The sequence below is a fragment of the Acomys minous genome (genome assembly GCF_964271855.1).
Source record: "Acomys minous genome assembly, chromosome: 15".
NCBI classification, from domain to species: Eukaryota; Metazoa; Chordata; class Mammalia; order Rodentia; family Muridae; genus Acomys; species Acomys minous.
In genome coordinates, this window is record NC_140497.1 from 70,848,573 (window position 1) to 70,867,089 (window position 18,517).

An 18,517-nucleotide genomic window follows, 5' to 3' on the forward strand; every position below is an offset into this window, starting at 1 on the left:
AATGTTACAGGACGAAACAGGCACAGTGCTCACTACCATGAGGACTGTTTGGTCTTGACTCAAAACTTTTTTGACATTTCAGATAATTGCACTTTTAGGAAGTAACTTTAAAATGTCCCTTAAGTGTTTACTGAAACTTGTATAAATGAGTTAATGTTTTCTAGGGCTTTAAAATGGGGAGGAGAAGCCTGGTCTACAAAGTGAGTCCAGGACAACCAGGGCTACACAGAAACCCTGTCTTGAAAATAAATTGTAAAAAAAAAAAAAAAAAAGATGATGATGATGACGACACGAGCAACATAGACCTTCGTCCCAACTCAAGAGTCTGACACAGGACATTCACTTCAGCTCTGGGGCCTGGGGACAGCCTGGGCAACAGATTCCAGTTCTTATTTTGTTTTGTACTAAAACATTCTGTGTAGCTCAGGCTGGCCACAGACTCAGGATCCTGCCTCAGCCTCCTGAGCCTGGTGATTAGAGGGATATGCCACCAAGCCTGGCAGAGACCCGACCCTGTCTGGTCTGTCTATCTGTCTCTCCCCCCATCCCCTCCCCCCCCCACCTTTGGTTTTCCAAGACAGGGTTTCTCTGTGTAGCCTCACCTGTCCTAGACTCACTTTGTAGACCAGGCTGGCTTGGAACTCACAGCAATCCACCTGCCTCTGCCTCCTGAGTGCTGGGATTAAAGATGTGTGCCACCACACCTGGCCCTGAGACCCTATCTCTTAAAAAATAAAAATAAATAGTAGGCAGGGACTGTATATGACACAATGTTGATCATAAATGATAATTTATAGCTATATGGAGAGTGATTGTCTATACTGAAGATTTGTTTTTAAGAGAAAGAAAAATGAGGAAAAACCATTCAGATATTTCAATGAAAAAGAAATGGAAATTTTCGTTTTTTAGACTGTCTGCTCTTCCGGAGGTCCTGAGTTCAATTCTCAGCAACCACATGGTGACTCACAACCACCTATGTGATCTAATGCCCTCTTCTGGCCTGCAGGTGTACATGCAGACAGAGCATTGTATACAGAATAAATAAAAAATAAAAAATTTTAAAAATCAGTAGGTTGGGTGCAGTGGCGCACACCTGTAATCTCAGCACTTGAGAGGCAGAGGCAGGCAGACATGAGTTCAAGGCCAGACTGATCTACAAAGTGAGTCCAGGACAGCCAGGATTACACAGAGAAATCTTGTCTTAAACAAGCAAATCGTTAAGTGGCTTAGAGTTGGTTGTGGTAGAATATAAGCTTTTAGGGGCTGGGGAAATGGCTCAGCGGTTAAGAGCACTGACTGCTCTTCCAGAGGTCCTGAGTTCAATTCCCAGCAGCCACATGGTGGCTCACAGCCATCTATAATGAGATCTGGTGTCCTCTTCTGGCCTGCCGGAAGGAAGGAAGGAAGGAAGGAAGGAAGGAAGGAAGGAAGGAAGGAAGGAAAATAAGCTTTTAATCCCAGCACATTAGAGGTCGGTGGGAAAATCTTAATGGTTTTTTTTTTTAACACACCTGAAAACCATTTCATATTAATACATCAGGGCTTGATAAAATAGAAAATAGTTGAGTTGTACATTCTATTATTAAAAAACGCTTAGGTACTACTCTCCAACTTGAAACAAACATTTGTTTATTGTCTACGGGACAGTAACTCTGCCCCTTAGCTGGTAATCAAAGATGGCGATGCACTAAGTGATACACATTTCTTCCAGGTTGTCACCTCTGAAAGCTCAGATAATTCAATCTTAAGAACAAGACATATTATCTCTTGGTGGCAGCTGTCACCCTGAGAATAGGAACAAGGTAAAGAAAATATACAGAACTTTGATTCTTCTACACAGGTATACATAAAGTTAAGTTTATTAGTGACTATTTTGAAGCGGCCATTTTGTCCAATATTTAAATAACAAGCTATTTAGTATTAAAGCAGAAAGTACTGCCACAATGTGACAGAAATACGCCTCTATCCATAAATCCCTCACACAATTATACATTAAATGCTAGTTTTATTAAGCAAGGCACCCCTACTTGTTCTAAATTATGAGATGGCTACCCCAGTGGAAAGCAATGAGGAGACTTGGATTGGTTTTTTTGTTTTTGTTTTTTCCTATCTAGAGCTGGTTTAATTCAAGTGAAGCTATTAATGTCCTTAATAGTCTGGACTGCTTTGATATGCCATGTTATGATTTCAAACCTAACAAACAGACTCAAGATTAGAGCAAAAACAAAAACAAAAACAAACCAAACCCAACAACCAGGTGCACGAAGCCTCGTCTTCTGAGACACAGACAGGCATCAACATCAAATGCTTTTAGGTCAAAGCTCAGGGAGGCAAAGTGTTTCTGAAGACAACTGTCAAGTGATCACTTACACTCACTAACCTGTGGTTTGTATTTATTTTTACCCCTAAATAATCAAATACAGATCAGATTAAAAAACTATTCGAACAAATCAGACTGGCTTATTAAAGTTCTGAAGCCTTCGGTTACTTTGGTGACTGTTTGGTAAAGACACACCCCTGATTTATTCCTTGAGAAGTTTCATATCTAGAGCTCTCAGTCATAGTCAAAAACAAGCGAGGGTAGGGTGGGAAGGGGAGGATCTAAAGAGTGGTACTGAATGAAAACATCATCTGTGATATATCCTCTATGACAAAAAGCTCAATCAGATGCTGGCTGTTTAAACAGAATTTTACATTTGTAGCTTATTTCATAATCCTAAACTGATTCTTCCTCAGTGTAAACACAGCAGTATCTAAGATGCCCAGATCCTTTCTCCAGCAGTTGCTGCCAATCAAATGGATCTTTTTATCCCACGTCCCAGAGATGTGCAAATGAGATGCATCCTGCTTCATCCTGAAAACAAAAAACAAAAGAGTATTTTGTGTTTACTCACAATAAAAGATCTTTACATGTTTTCCCATATCACTTAAAATGACAAATTCAGCTCCTCCCCAACTTAGTGCAAATTCTGTGACAGATCAATTAATTTAGGTAAGAGAAATGAATTAGGCATTAGTGTATGTATACAGCCTGGAATAAATCCAGAAGTAAGCACAAAACATATTTTGCAGAACTGAGCTAATATACATGTTTAACAGATATAAAGTAGCCAGGCGTGGCGGCGCACACCTTTAGTCCCAGCACTCGAGAGACCGAGGCAGGCGGATTGCTGTGAGCTCAGGCCTGTCTGAAAACTCCATCTTGAAAAAACCACGGAGGAGAAGGAAGAGGAAGAGGAAAAAGAAAATTTACTACAATGCAACATATTGAAATACAATAAAAAAGCACTTTATATATACGAGAATAAACACCAGGAAATTTAGCAAATGTGGACAAGTTAACCTATGGTAAATATGACATCCTGGGTGTTTTGTTTTGTTGGTTTTTCACAGGGTTTCTCTGTGTAGCCTGGCTGGCCTGGAACTCAGAGATCCATCTGCCTCTGTCTCTGCTGGGATTTAAAGGTATGCAGCACCACCACTCACTTTGTCGTGCACTTCTTTTTTTTTTTTGGTTTTTAGAAACACGGTTTTCTCTGTGTAGCCTAAAGTGTCCTGGACTCACTTCTGTAGAACAGGCTGGCCTCGAATTCACAGGAATCCGCCTGCCTCTGCCTCCCGAATGCTGGGATTAAAGGCGTGCACCACCACATCCGGCGTCATGCACTTCTTAAAGACAAACATTTTACAACCAGGTACAGTGTACATGCCTGTAACCACCAGCTCTTAGGACACTGAGCTGAAAGGACTAAAAGTTCAAGGATAACTTGAGCTGTGTAACACAAGCTCTTTTTCAAAGAGCCAAAACAGCGGACATGGTGGCACAGCCTGTAATCCCAGCAGATTCCTCAGGAGGCAGAGGCAGGCGGATCTCTGACACTAGAGGCAGAGAGGTTCAGCACGCCTGCTGCTGCAACAGTGTGGTACAGCATGGTCTGGGGCTTTGTATTTAATTGCTTGTCCCCTGAAATCTTTGCTCTTCTGTGAGCAAGATGCTCACATACCGAGTGATGCTGTGTAACCTTGCCTGTAAAATAAATGCCTACACCTGGGTAGGGCAAACGGGTAGGCAAAGCTAAGGTTCTCAGCTGGGAAGACCGAGGGATCACAGGAGGGGAATGAGAGAGGAAGCAGAGACCACCCTGGGTTAGGGTAAATAAGAACCACATGGCGGGGAGGAACTTGGTCTGAGGACAGGTGATGGAGAGAAGCAGCCCAGATGAAGAGCTGGTGAGTTGGCTCAGAGGTTAAGAGCACTGGCTGCTCTTTCAAAGGTCCTGAGTTCAAGTCCCAGCAATCACAACCATCTCTAATGAGATCTGGTGCCCTCTTCTGGCATACCGGTGTTACATGCAGGCAGGACACAGTAAACATAATTAAAAAAAAAAAAAAAAAAAGCATGTGCAAGCATTTGTGGGAATTATGGATGGAGAGTAGCCCAGACAAAAATAACTAAAGCAAGGAACAAGATAGGTTAGGAAGTTAGTTTCTGGCCAGTTCCATAAAGTATCTGTGTCTTTTATTGATATGATAGAGGGTTAACTAATAACCACTGACATTTTTAATTTATATATATATATAAAATAATGGCCATTTTCTACACCAACAGTGTCTTCTAGACATGAGAAGGAAAGCTGCACAAATGAAATCTCAGCAAGTGGTTCCTATGTAAGACCTGCCTAATAGCAGGTCTCCACCCTAGGTCAAGCGCTAAATATAGGCAATCAATTGCTGCCCATTGAGACTCAGTTTTCTTTAAGGATGAGAGCTTGGATAGGATATCCAATCCCAAAAACTCAGCTCTAAACAAATACACATACACACACACACACACACACACACACATACACACACACACACACACACACACACGCACACACACACAGGAACACTAAAGGAACTCAGTAGTTTGTGTGTGTGTGTGGTGTATGTATGTGTGTGTGTATATGTATGTGGTATGTGTATGTGTGTGTGTGTGTGTGTGTATGTATGTGGTGTGTGTGTGTATGTGTGTATGTGGTGTGTGTGTGTGTGTGTGTGAGGTAGCCATTAATGTGAGAAGAGGGGGCATGAGAGGGACTGAGGGGAGGAGGAGGGGTAGAAAAGATGTAAATATAGCGCTCAAGTATGAATATCAAAAAAAAATTGTGTGTGTGTATGTTACAACTGAGGAAATGTACTTAGGTTTTTAAAGGGATGAAAAACTACTGTAAAATACATTTTCTGTGTTATGATTACAGATATTAAAAGTGATTGGCCAGGCGTGATGGCGCACGCCTTTAATCCCAGCACTCTGAAGGCAGAGCCAGGCGGATCGCTGTGAGTTCAAGGCCAGCCTGGTCTACAAAATAAGTCCAGGACACTCTAGGCTACATAGAGAAACTCTTGTCTCGAAAAAAACAAAACCAAAACCCAAAACCACCATAATCATTAATTTAGGCTTTACTGAAAAGAGAATGGTTACTACCATATTACTAATTAGTAAGTTAATTATTAATTACTGCAAGTTATTTTTTCACAGTTGTAGCTTAATTACCTTATTATCTGGGGTCCATTGACGTCTTATTTTCCCTTAGGACATGAATTTAGGAATAGCTCAATATACCTATGTTCTGAATATAAAAAAAGGTTAGTTTTGCAAAGTCTGAAAAAGATTAAACCCCTTTTTATCACACTTTAGACAGCAATAGAAGCCTTTACCCTTTCCCTAGTAAAGCTCAGTGTGGTGGCACACAGCTATATCCCCAGCTAGCTGGGGACTGAAGTGAGTCTGAGATAGCCCAGCAAGCATGAGACTCCATCTCAAAATACGACTAACTGCTGTGCTGTCCCACCCCTATAATCCTGGTGTGCAGGAGCCTGAGGAAAGAGAACCCCGAGTTTGACGCTGGTCTAGGCCACAAGGCGAGACTGCCTCACGCTAAATACATAACATAAAATTAAAAAAACAAAAACAAGGAAAACTAACTAGACAGAAATATGCAAAATAATCAGAAGACAAATTTTGACTTTTTACATTCAAGTTAGTACTGAAACAACGCGATCTGCCAAAGGAAAAATTCTAGGCCTGTTCCCAAATGCAAAACCAAAGCAGTGCGGCAGGAAAATGGCAGGTGACACTTACGAACGTGGGACCGGTCCTTGAGCATAGCTGCAACAGCGTCCTCGTGGCTATCAAAGTGCACGTCCGCTTCTCCGGTGGCCTTCCCACTAGAGCTGTACTCCATGGTGATTCTCACGGGCTTCAGCGGGGCGAAGAACTAAACAAGGCCACCCAAAACAAACAGCTGAAGGATGAACCGAGGTTTTGTTTTTGTTTTACACCTTTTCCCTAGCTAGTAATACGCAGTGATATCCTGGGGCAAGAAGCTGGGAAAATGGCCTCTGAGATGGATGACTCAAAGGCACTTACCGGGTCCCCACCCCCACCCCGCCCCCTATGCACAACACCTGAGCTCAGTCCCCAGGACCCACACGGCAGAAGTCAGACTTCCAGTTAGGTGACTTCTGACCTCCATACATATGCCATGGCACACCCAACCTGCCTCCCTCACCCCCAAAAAATTCCACACAGTAGTTAAAAGATATTGTCAAGTGGCAGCATGCCAAACTTCCCAGTCAACCTTGAGGCCAGTCATCATCCCTCCACAGCCCGCTGCTAAGCTGGCTCAGCAAGGTAGGTGTTTGCAGTGCACTTTCTTTGGTTTTTTTGTTTTTGTTTTTGTTTTTTTCAAAGCAGGGCTTCTCTGTGTAGCCTTGGCTGTCCTGGACTTGCTTTGTAGACCAGGCTGGCCTTGAACTCACAGAATCCTCCTGAGTGCTGGGATTAAAGATGTGTGCCACCACGCCCAGCTGCAGTGCACTTTCAACTTGTAATAAAAGGATCGGGACACTGAATGTCAAGGAACATGCAACAGCTGCTCTGAACTGGTAGCCCAAGTATCAGCGCCTAATCGGGACACTGAATGTCAAGGAACATGCAACAGCTGCTCTGAACTGGTAGCCCAAGTATCAGCGCCTAAACTAAAAGTAAATGGATTGAACAACTTACTTTGATTACTAAACCTCCGCCTTATTATTGTCTCTATAAAACTGATGCTTTTCTCTTTAAAACATTATAATACAACATCAAACCTGATATTTTTCCATTTTAAATTATAATAGTACAAAGGCAGGCTTTTTTGAAGAAAGAGGGTCTAACAACACCTTGGCCCAAGCTAGCCTCAAACTCCTGGGCTTCCGAACCAGACCTGTGTCAGCCATATCCTGCAGCTACAGAAGCTAGAACCAGCCTCTTTCAGGAGGGAAGATGCCCGCTAGCAAAGGACACTGCACAAATGGTGCTTTCTCCAACAGTTATTAAATTAATGCTAGTCTTATTTTAGATTGCTCAAACCTATCAAGATGAAGCCACGCACATTTATAATGTCTTGGGCATTGGCTTGGAAAGGCAATCCTCGCATGTGGACAAAATGCAGGGAAGGCGGAGATCCAAAATCAACAGCCTCTGGCAGTTTTTCTGACATCTCTTTAGGCAATTCTGGGGAAGAACAAAAACACTGTCAAGGACACAAAAGCTTTCAGTGCTATTAGCAGATTATAATTAGATATGACCTTTAGATCAAAGTCCTCAATTCATCTTCAACCAGAGCACATGGACTTCAAAGGCCAAAACCTGAAATTCCTGCTCCTTAACAGTCGTCTCCCGAACAACCATCAGAAGCACTTAGGAACTCAAACCAGTCCCATCTCATGTGACAAGAAGATAAAATGGCCGTTAATTAAATTGTAAAATAGGAGAAACTGTTTCCGTTGTAGGTACTAGAAACAGAAAATAGTGAATACGGTGGCAGGCTAAGCATTGTCAAATTTCACAGATCCCAAACGCTGCTTTAGAGATGAAAGAAAAAATTAAATCCAGAGGCAAACAAAACTCCTTAGTCAAGACCCCCAACTCTCTATCCGCACCATTTCCCACTTTAGCTTAAACGCTGACATTTTGCCTTGGTTTGTTACACTTGTACTACCCAGCCTTTTGAGACAGTCTACAAAATGGCCAAGATAAAGAGAAACCAGTGGTGCGGGAGTGACTGCTCAGCGGATAAGAGCGCTGAAGGCTCTTCCACTCCCAACACCCACATACATGGTGGCTCTCAACCACCTGTAACTCCCTTTGACCAGGGGATCTGAGGGCCTCTTTTGGCCTCTGAAGGTACCATGTGAGACAGATATACAGACACACATACACACAAAGCTAATAAATAAATAATAACTAATACGGAGGCCTGGAGAGGCAGCTCAGTGGTCAGCATGTACTACGGCAGCGGAGGACCAGGGTTAAGTCCCCAGCACTCATGTCAGGTAGCTCACAACTGCCTCTCATGCCAGCTCTAGGGAAGCCCTTGGCCCCCATGGGTGCTAGCACAATGGACACATGCATACGTCAATTGAAAATTTAAAAGTAAGCCGGGCGTGGTGGCACACGCCTTTAATCCCAGCACTCGGGAGGCAGAGGCGGGCGGATCGCTGTGAGTTCAAGGCCAGCCTGGTCTACAAAGTGAGTCTAGGACAGCCAAGGCTAACACAGAGAAACCCTGTCTCGAGAAAAAAAAAAAAAAAAGAAAATTTAAAAGTAGTAATTTACAAACTAACAACAGCTGTGAGTCAAGATTGTTCAGTGAGGGCTGGAGAGACAACTCAGTGGTTAAGAGCACTGTCTGCTCTTCCAGAGGACCTGGGTTCAATTCCCAGCACCCACATGGCAGCTCACAACTCCAGTTCCAGAGGATCTGGCACCTTCACACAGACAGGCAGGCAGAACACCAACGCACATAAAAATGAATAAATCCTTAAAAAAGAAAAAAAGCCAGGTGTGGTGGCGCACGCCTTTAATCCCAGCACTTGGGAGGCAGAGGCAGGTAGACTGCTGTGATTTCAAGGCCAACCTGGTCTACAAAGCAAGCCCAGGACAGCCAAGGCTACACAGAGAAACCCTGTCTTGAAAAACAAAAGAAAAAGATTGTTCAGTGAGTGAAGGCACCCATGCCAACCCTGATGATCTCGGTTCTATCTGCGTCACCCAGAGGAGAGAACCAACTCTGGATGTTGACCTCTGACCTCCACACAAGAGCACAGCCACGTGGATCCATAGAGATAGACACACAAAATACATGCAATTTTTTAGTTCAAAAACACCATAATTAAACCTTTGCATATAACAAAGTACACTCTACACTCGTGATAAATCAATGCTCAAACTCAGTCCCCCTATTCTGATCTCACAATTCATATAAGCTAGCCCTGAAGTAACAAAGCTAAGCACATGAGGCAATCTTCAGAAGAGGCAGGACCTTACCTAGCTCTTTATCACTTTCAAAAGCTGTCATAGGCCGAGTCTCCTCATTGACTTCATGCTCCTCAAATACCACTTCTGGCTCAGTTATATATTTAGCAGGAGAAGGCACCATTTTCTTTCCCTTATGAGATCCAACGTGTGTCCGGACTTCATTCCGTCTGCTCGGGAATATTTCTATGTACCTAAAACAAAGCAAAAATAAAGACACAAATGGTGTAAAGTAACTTCACAGTAAACTTAAAATAGTCATTACCTAATGTGTGATGAAAGAGACGGCTGAGCAGTTAAGAGCACCTGCTGCTTTTCCAGGGCATCACTCACTTCCCAGCACCCACAGGGCATCTCCAGCCATCTCTAACTCCAGCACAAGAGACTCAAACATCCTCTTCTGGAGCACCAGGGCACCTGCACACATGCACAAGCACACTCGCAACCAAAAATAAAAGAATGAGTACAGCTCTTTTGACCTTCCTGGGTACTTAACATGTATGTGATGCACAGATTATTTACGTGAGCAAAACATAAGTGAATCTAAGTTCAAGGCCAGTCTGGTCTACAGAGTGAGTTGTAAGATAGTTATGGCTACACAGAGAAACCCTGTCTTGAAAAAAAAAAAAAAGTAATTTTAAAGAACATAGCAAAACCCTGATTTAAAAGTATGCATTTTGGGGCTAACATATGTGGTGGTGGTGAACAACTTTAATCCTAGCACTTGAGAGGCAGAGGCAGGCAGATCTCGGTGAGTTCAAGGCTAGCCTGGTCTAAAGAGTGAGTTCCAGGCCAGGTGGTGATGGTGGCACACGCCTTTAATCCCAGCACTCGGGAGGCAGAGGCAGGTGAATCGCTGTGAGTTTGAGGCCGGCCTGGCCTATAAAGCGAGTTCAGGACAGCCAAGGCTACACAGAGAAACTCTGTCTTGAAAAACCAAAATAAATAAATAAATAAATAAATAAATAAAAATTCCAGGACAGCCAAGGCTATTGCACTGTCTCAAAACACACACACACACTGCATTTTTACTAGATCTCCAAAAACGGAAGCTAAAAGACACTTCTAAATCATTCCATACACTCTAATATGATATGAACATGAAACTCTTAACAAGACAACTGACCTAATTTCTTTGTTAAAAGGAGAGGGGTGGGGCCAGTGAGAAGGTTCAGACGAGTAAGCGCTCGCTGCGCATGTATGAGGGTCTGAGTTCGGATCCCCAGCGTCCATGTAAAAGCCCGAGGTGGTGACCTATCTTTAACCTCAGAGCTGGAACAGAAAGAGGCCCGTGAATCCCCAGGGCTTGATGGCCATCAGTCTAGCCAACCAGCAAGCTCCTGTCATTGAGAGCCATCTCATATAAGGTGGGGAGAGACTGAGAGACACAATGTTAACTTCTGGTGTCATGAACACACCACCCACAAACACACGTAACACACAGAAGGACTGAACAAGACATATCAAACGGACCATATGCATCCCTTAGGTCCTGTTCACACAAGTCAAAAGTAGAGACAGATACTATTGTGACAGGTGGTAAAACGTGACTGGGGCAGTTCTTAGACAATAAAATAGTGCTAATTTTGTTAGATGTGACAATACTGTGACTATAAAAGAAAATTTCTTTAAAGAACATACTAAAAGGAACGCAGCTAGGCTTGGATTTTACACGACTACTTTTCACTTAGAACTCACTCAACATATGACAAAAATTAACGGAGTGCTGAGCATTTAATGGCTCATTGTGGTGTCCCAAGTCATCTACGTTTGAATAATCTGACAGCCACAGCACGCTGTACTCATCAAAATGACCCAAAATCAAAACTGCCAACCGCTGCTCACTCACCGGTTCCCAATTTCTTCCCTATGCTTTAAAAGCGCTTGGTTGGCCATTTCTGGTTCTTCGAACTGTACGTAGGCTTCCCCTGTTTTTCTTCTCCCTCTGTAGTCCATCACAAAAGTGATGTCGACTATGTTCAGTCCTAGAATACAAAACATTTACAAATTAGTGCTGCCCAACAAGAGCTTTCTTCACTGGAGTTAACACGTTTACTCCTGCACCATAAAATTTAAAGAGACTGTTTGCCAACTTCAAAGCTGTACATGCTCAAAGACAAACTATCATTATGCAAAAATCCCAGCACCTGTCAGACAAAGGCAGGAAGACACAAATACACACAAGGTCAGTGCTGGTTGCACAGTATGTGTGAAGCCTGGAGAAGGTAACAAATATATGCACCTGTATCTCTCTAAGTGTTTCTTTAGTCTTTTTTTTGACAGGTAGTGGAGCCATTGGTTATATTTTAGGAGACACTATTTAAACAAAGTTACTCACAGGCATACTTTGCAGCTAGAAGACAGATTATGCTTTGTTTTCCTCTTCCTTCCTCCTGGTGCTGGGATTATAGGTGTGTACCACCACACACAAGTTTATGTGGCACTGGGTCTAATACAGGGCCTCATGACTACCAGGCAAGCATTCCACCAACTGAGCTACACCCCAGCCCAGATGACTAAGTCATGTAAATTATTACTGTCTTGGACAAATGACACCACTATTTTAAGAAAACAGTTTCTTCACAGTTAAACAGATGTCATGAAACTATTCTGAAAGTTGACATCCCCTGAAGAGCTGCCTGAAAGTCCAGAAACACTTCAAAAGGAAGCGTGATGGAAAAGAGACTGTGAATCCAAACACAATATAACTGCCAACCACCTGCAAAGAAGTCTACAATGTCCTTCTCATTGCAGCTGTAAGGAAGTCCCCTCAGGCGCACCACGCCGTCATTGACCACGGGTGAAGACTTGACCTGTAGGCTCTTCATTAAGGCATCCACATCTTCATTGTTTATCTCATACACTACAAAGAAAAGGCACCAAAAAACGGACTCAAAATTTAACAAAGGAAAGCAACTGTTAAAAAAAAAAAAAAGACATCAAATAAATACTGCTACTTGAATTCAAGCACTAACAGTTTTAATCCTTATGAATTTCTGCCAAGACTGTAGCAACTAACACTTTTCTGAATATTTACAGTGCCCCAGGCATAACCTATTTAATCCTCACAACTTTAAGACAGACTTGGGCAATACTTTCCTTCTATAGATGTGAAAACTGAGACTGAGCCGGAGAGGTGGTTCAGCAGTTCTCTGGTGCCCCCAGGTGGACCTTACCACATATGTCATATATTTTATGTAAACACACACACTCAAAACCCTTTTTTTTTTTTTTTAAGTAAAAAGAAACAGAGCATAGCCGAAGAGATGCCTCACCAGCTAAGGGCTCATACTCTTCTTCCAAGAGGACCCAAGTTTGGTTCCCGGCAGCCACATGAGGTAGCTCACAGCCTTGTGCTAACTCCAGCTGCAAGGGACGTGACACTTTTCTGTCACCCTCAGGACACCTGCACTCACATGCACATTCCACATATACACACACATATACACGTTTCACTTCGCAACCTGTAAAATAATGTCTAACGTTTTGTTTGAAAAAAAAAATGCTACAATGAAACCTAATTCGACAAGTAAGGAAATCTTTTAAGATGTGTAACATTTAGTTGCTATCATTATAAAAGATTAGGTGACAACTGCCTTGAAAGTTTAAAAATATCTAAAGAGCCCACCCCCTCCCCCAGAAGTCAGGCCCCAAGCTCACACACCTTCCACATACCGCTGCCCCATGTACATGCGGTGCTTCTCTAAGGCCTTCTGGACATCCTGCTCGGACTCCATCTCAATTAAGGCATCGCCCCTCCGTTTCCCATCTCTATTTAAGAGGAAATGGATTCCATTTTCACTGTTTCGGATTCTGCAGTCTAAAAAACATGATTAAAGTCACTTAAAAACAAGCCAAGGTCTTGACTCAATTTTACACGCCACACAACAATGCAATTCTTAATATTCTCAAACAACATTTTTAGCATACTCTTTCCCCTCTCCCAATTCCTCCCAGTTTCTTTACATAAACCCTGTCACTGAAATCATCCAGATGCTAATGAAGGGGGCAGAATCTAAAATGTTCCAAGGAGAAAAGTGGCATGTGTCTTTAATCCCAGCACTCAGGAAGCAGAGCCAGGCAGATCTCTGAGTTTGAGGACAGCCTGGTCTACACAGTGAGTTTCGAGACAGCCGGGGCTACACAAATTCTATCTTGTGTTGGGGAAGAGAGGAGCACATTTTTTTTAAAAAAGAAGAAAGGAAGGAAGGAAGGAAGGAAGGAAGAAGGAAGGAAGGAAAGCAAAGCAAACACAGAGGCTCACTATTTCCCAACCACCAAACAGCAACTCAGGTTTATTCTCAATCATCTTCCTTTAAAAGCATATCCAAAATACTTTCTGAAAAAATAATCTTTACAATAAACTCCGCCCCCTTACCCTACACTAAAAGACAATTTTATACTGCCCCTTTCTTTTTCTTTCTTTCTTTCGTGTGTGTGTGTGTGTGTGTGTGTGTGTGTGTGTGTGTGTGTGTGTTTGTTTTTTCAAGACAGGGTTTCTCTGTGTAGTCTTGGCTGTCCTGGACTCACTTTGTAGACCAGGCTGGCCTCGAACTCACAGGGATCCACCTGTCTCTGCCTCCCAAATACTGGGATTAAAGGCGTGTGCCACTGCACCTGGCTGTACTGACCAGGTCTACCATGCAAACCCACCGAGAAAGCAGTGAGCACCTTCTAGCATGTCTGACTCACGTGGCACCATCATGCTTACAGTAGTTGATACATTCAGTTTTAGGAGGACGAGTTAGAATCACAGGCAGACAGCGGCAATGAAAACTGACCGCACACTGGGAAATCTCCCAAGCGTGTTAAGAGAACTCCGTGTAGCTGGTCTCCAAAACGTATGGCATGAACAGCTTCTCCTCTACAAATTCCCACAGACAGGTCTGACCTTTAGTTACGCGTGCAGTGAAACTTGAGCGTCAACTGATTTCACGCTCTGTAATTTGAGCATTCCTTACCTTTGTTAGATTGCTGTATTCAGTCTTTAAATCTATATACACTACATGTGGCACCCACAGTGGTGCCCGGTATGAAAATATAATCAGCCAGAATGGGATTACTCCTCACCCCCACCCTCCTCACTCCTCACCCCCCTCCCCCAAGCTGCCTCCAACCAAACTGCTTATCTAAAACACAGGTAAGCTCTACCTGAGAAAAAGTTAAGCACATCTTCCACAGTGCAGGACCAAGGCAGTCCTTGAGCTCGGATGAGATAAACATCATCCACCTCCTCTCCTAACTTGGACGGGCCCAGTTCGTACTCAGGGAGCGGTGGGAGGTCTTCCAGGTAGGTAGTTTTGGACTCCTTTCAAGAAAAAAAGAATTGTAAAAACACTTTTGACAGCCTGCTTAGAAAATGATGACGTCTATAAACAGATGGGTATTATATTTCAGGGGTGAGAAACACACTTCTCCAACCTCTGGTTTTGTTTAGGTTTGAGAGTGTCTCTCCACATGGCCCAGGCTTACCCCAAACTCACCATCATCCTCCTGCCCCAGCCTTCCCAGTGGCTATGAGCTTATAGTGTCTACCCTAAGGCAATATGCCAGTATATTCTGGTGGTAGTAAATGCACTAAAGGCAGCCCTGGGAGTAAGAATGCTTTCATTAAAAGCCATAAAATAACAATTATATCGATTAATTTGAGTATTGTCAACTGGCAATACCTAAAGGCCCCAAACACACAAAACACCACATCAAACATCATCTCAAAGCACTGACGATCTGCAACAAGGCAAAATACTGAACAAGAAGCCTTAAGTGTTATAATCAAAATACTGTACATTTTTAAAACTACTGAAAAAAATAAGAGATATGAGGTGGCCTTGTGGGAGATATAAAAGATAGGACATTTCACTATGAGAGGTGAGGGGAAGTAATGGCACCTGAAAAGTGGCAATCCCATTTGTCTACACTGGACAGTAAAAATGTAGAGCCAACCACCAGCTGTCCAAAGGAAGTCGGTACCACACACTAGCCGATGGCTTTGTATGTTGGGCTCAACGAAGGATGCTTCACTTAGTAGGCAAAGGAAGTGAATAAAGACATTGGGATCTGGGTAAAAGCCTTTGAAAAAGAGCAACGGAAATAAAGAACAGGTGACTAGGGGAAAAAACCTAAAAGGCAAAGGTGAGGGCACCAGGGGCCTCAAACACTGCTACTCTCCCTATTTTCCCAGAATCCCATAAACATCTCAGGCGTTTACAAACAGGGCAGCAGAAAAGTATTGGGCCGGGATTCAAATCAATTAGCTCAGCTACTGGCAGACATCAGCCATGCAGATGAACCACCCAGATAGCACTAATTCAAGGAAGCACAAAACTGAATTGAGATAAAACACGGTCCATGGCATTAGGGGACAGGTAGACAGACCAGAAGCGTGCAGACACTTTTCCACGTAAGACGCAAAAGACAAATGCTTCACATACAGAGGACACAATATTTGCAATACGAAACCTTATAATGTCTTTCTTAAAAGATGGTAAGCGAAGAGAAAAATATTGATTCACAACTGAGGCCCCCAAATCCTCACCTACGGACACCCCCGCCCCACACGTTCTCTTCCAATTTCCCACGGTCTCCCCACAGCTCTCTCCGCGTCCGCAGAGATGGCCTGCCGAAAGGTCCCTTCGGTCAACGCGAGTGGACATGCAGAGGTGACCTTCAGTCAGGTGGACGCCCGCCTCTCCCCGCGGATGCGAGAGAGGGGCGCGCGGGGTCCGTTCCCAGGCTAGCCCACGCTCCCGCGCGCGCGCGGGGCTGCACGTCGGTGGCCAGCCAAGGAGGCCCGAGCCGCCCGGCCTATCGCTCCCACCGCTGGGCCGGCCGGGACCCTCAGCGGGCTCGGGCCTCTCGGCTTCACCTCCAGCGGGCAGAGAAGCTGGGGAGGGATGCGGGGTGGGGGGCTTCGGCGGCCCCCCAAAACCTACCATGGGCCCGGCGGGAAGCAAGGCCTCAACATTCACCCCAGCCACACTTACACTGCCCAACCGCCCAGACTCGGAGGGAACAAAACAAGGAGAAAAGCCGGGGCCCGGGAGAGCGTCCCTTGTTCCCGTGCCCAATAGGAGGACGGAGCGGGAGGGAGGCGGGGGTGCGGCGCGTGCCGCGGATCCCCGGGCGCGCCCGCGAGGCGCACGCGGACGGACGCGGGCGCGCGGCCGCCACGTACCTGGCTGTAACCCCGCGCCGGGGCCGCGGCGGCGACGGCCGCCAGCGATCGCGGCAACAGCGGGGCGCGCAGGGCCGAGTAGGACGCGGCGGCGGACGCGGCGGCGGAGGGCCGGGCAGGGATGGGACCCGCCAGCCTTCCGGCGGCCGGGGACCCGAGCTGCAGGCCCCGCGTCTGGGAAGCGGCGGCCGCGGCGGCCCCGAGGAGCAGCAGCAGGCGGCGGCGACCGGAGACGCCCGACGGGAAGGTGCCAGCGGCCGAGTAGAAGGGCAGGCAGGCGGCGCCGGTACGCTGGCAGCTGCTGCAGTTGCAGCCGCAGCCCCGGAGCAACGCCCCTAGCACCCAGCGCGTCCCGGCCATGGGCTCCGGTGGCGGCGCGGGGCCCGGAGGTTGCGGCTGTGGCGCGAGCCGAGGGGAAGTGGAATCCAGGGCGGGGGAGGGGCACCGAGCACATGCGCCGCGCGCACCGGGGGCAGAGACGAGTCTTGGAGGCGGAGGAGAGCGAGCGGCTCCGCCCCGGGGGCGGGGCTGCCTTGCCGGTAGACTGTGTGACCTGAGAGGCTCCACAGTGGAAGCCCGCCCTTCCAGGCCCTGCGGCTCACGGTTTGTGGGCCATGGCGGGGCGGGAGGATGCTTCTAGAAGGAACATAGTACCTAACTGCAGAACGTGTTGGGAAGATGCCCAGGGGACATTGGTACCCTCAAGCTCGAGATAAGTGAGGAAGGCCAACTTTGTTTTGAACCGAAGCACAGATTTATATTATATATTATGTATAATATATTATGTGTATATGTATATATATACACATATATATATATACATAAAGCTGTACTTAAGACATTATAGTCACAGGTGGACGTGCAGAGATTGGCAAATAAATAAATAATGAATGGTTGTGCGATTTTCCTCCTGTGGCCAGGACCTGTCAGAGGCAAAAAAAGATAAAGACAAATGGCCGTTCTTAGAGTTAAAAAAAAAAAAAAAATAGAGAGAGGCTGATAGCGGCGGGGGGGGGGGGGGGAGATGCGGGGGGGGGTGCGACGGGGGAGGGGGGGGGAAGAATCTCTATGCCTGGAGTGTAGCTTGGTGGCATGGTAATCACCTAGATTGCCCCAATCTCCTTGTGAGGGTAGGGAGACCAATAAAGGGCTCTCTATCATGGAAAATTTTAACATATTTCACATTGCTTTCAAAATTCAACTCTTGTTCATTTTCCAGAAGTAAAGAATTGTCTGCATTTTGCAGTGTTTGGTTTTTGCCCCAGTGCCAACTCTAAAACATTTTCTTTTAAAGTGAAGTATGTAATGCCAGTCATTCTATAGTGTTCATCTAAAAACAATACAGACTTTTTATTTTTCTTATTTAAATGTATATGTGTGCCCATGGAGACCAGACAAGGGCACCACCGGTCCCCTGGCACTGGAGTTCATGACAGTTGTAAACCACTGTTCGGGTGCTGGGAGTCAAACCTGGGTCATCTGAAAGAGCCGCCAGTACTCTTTCCAGTACAGACTTTTTTTTTTTAAGATTTACTTATTATGTATAATTATGTATACAGTGCTGGGATCAAAGGTGTGTGCCACCATGCCCAGCCAGCTTTTTTTTTTTTAATTCATTTTCTATGTTTGTTTTTCAGACAGGGTCTCACTATGGTAGCCCTGGCTGTGCTGGAACTCACTCTGAAGCTCCACATATACTGCTTTGTGTGCCTTGTACATTCAGAGATGTCACAGGCTTACAGGTGAAATACAAAGTGATGTCTACATGAGCTTATGTCTAGATTTACAGAGAAAATAGCAAGTTTGTAAATTGAAATTAATAATGTTTTCAAACACCAGACTCTAAAAATTGTGGCACGTGCTTTTAATCCTAGCACTTTGGGGGGCGCAGAAGCAAGAAATCCTCGTGAGTCGAAGACCAGCCTGGACTACCACAGAGCTATGCTATGTTGAAAACGAGGAAGTACATTCTTTTAAACTCCACTATAGGACCGGGTGTG

General features: G+C 45.0%; 1 protein-coding gene across 2 annotated transcripts; it reads right to left on the bottom strand.

Moving 5' to 3' along the window:
* Positions 1-1,608: 1,608 nt before the first annotated feature.
* Positions 1,609-16,963, bottom strand: GRSF1 (G-rich RNA sequence binding factor 1). 2 transcript variants are annotated; one of them, XM_084758197.1, is made up of 10 exons: positions 16,518-16,963; positions 14,495-14,651; positions 13,008-13,163; positions 12,063-12,206; positions 11,193-11,328; positions 9,356-9,537; positions 7,419-7,540; positions 6,125-6,260; positions 5,537-5,612; positions 1,609-2,854 (listed from the first exon to the last, which is right to left on the bottom strand). In XM_084758197.1, the coding sequence occupies exons 1-9, from the start codon at positions 16,875-16,877 to the stop codon at positions 5,563-5,565; spliced, it is 1,443 nt and encodes a 480-aa protein (XP_084614323.1). In that variant the 5' UTR covers positions 16,878-16,963; the 3' UTR covers positions 1,609-2,854; positions 5,537-5,562. The 2 variants fall into 2 exon arrangements, with proteins under 2 accessions (XP_084614323.1, XP_084614324.1); XM_084758198.1 differs by lacking the exon at positions 16,518-16,963 and adding an exon at positions 16,276-16,481.
* Positions 16,964-18,517: the final 1,554 nt, after the last annotated feature.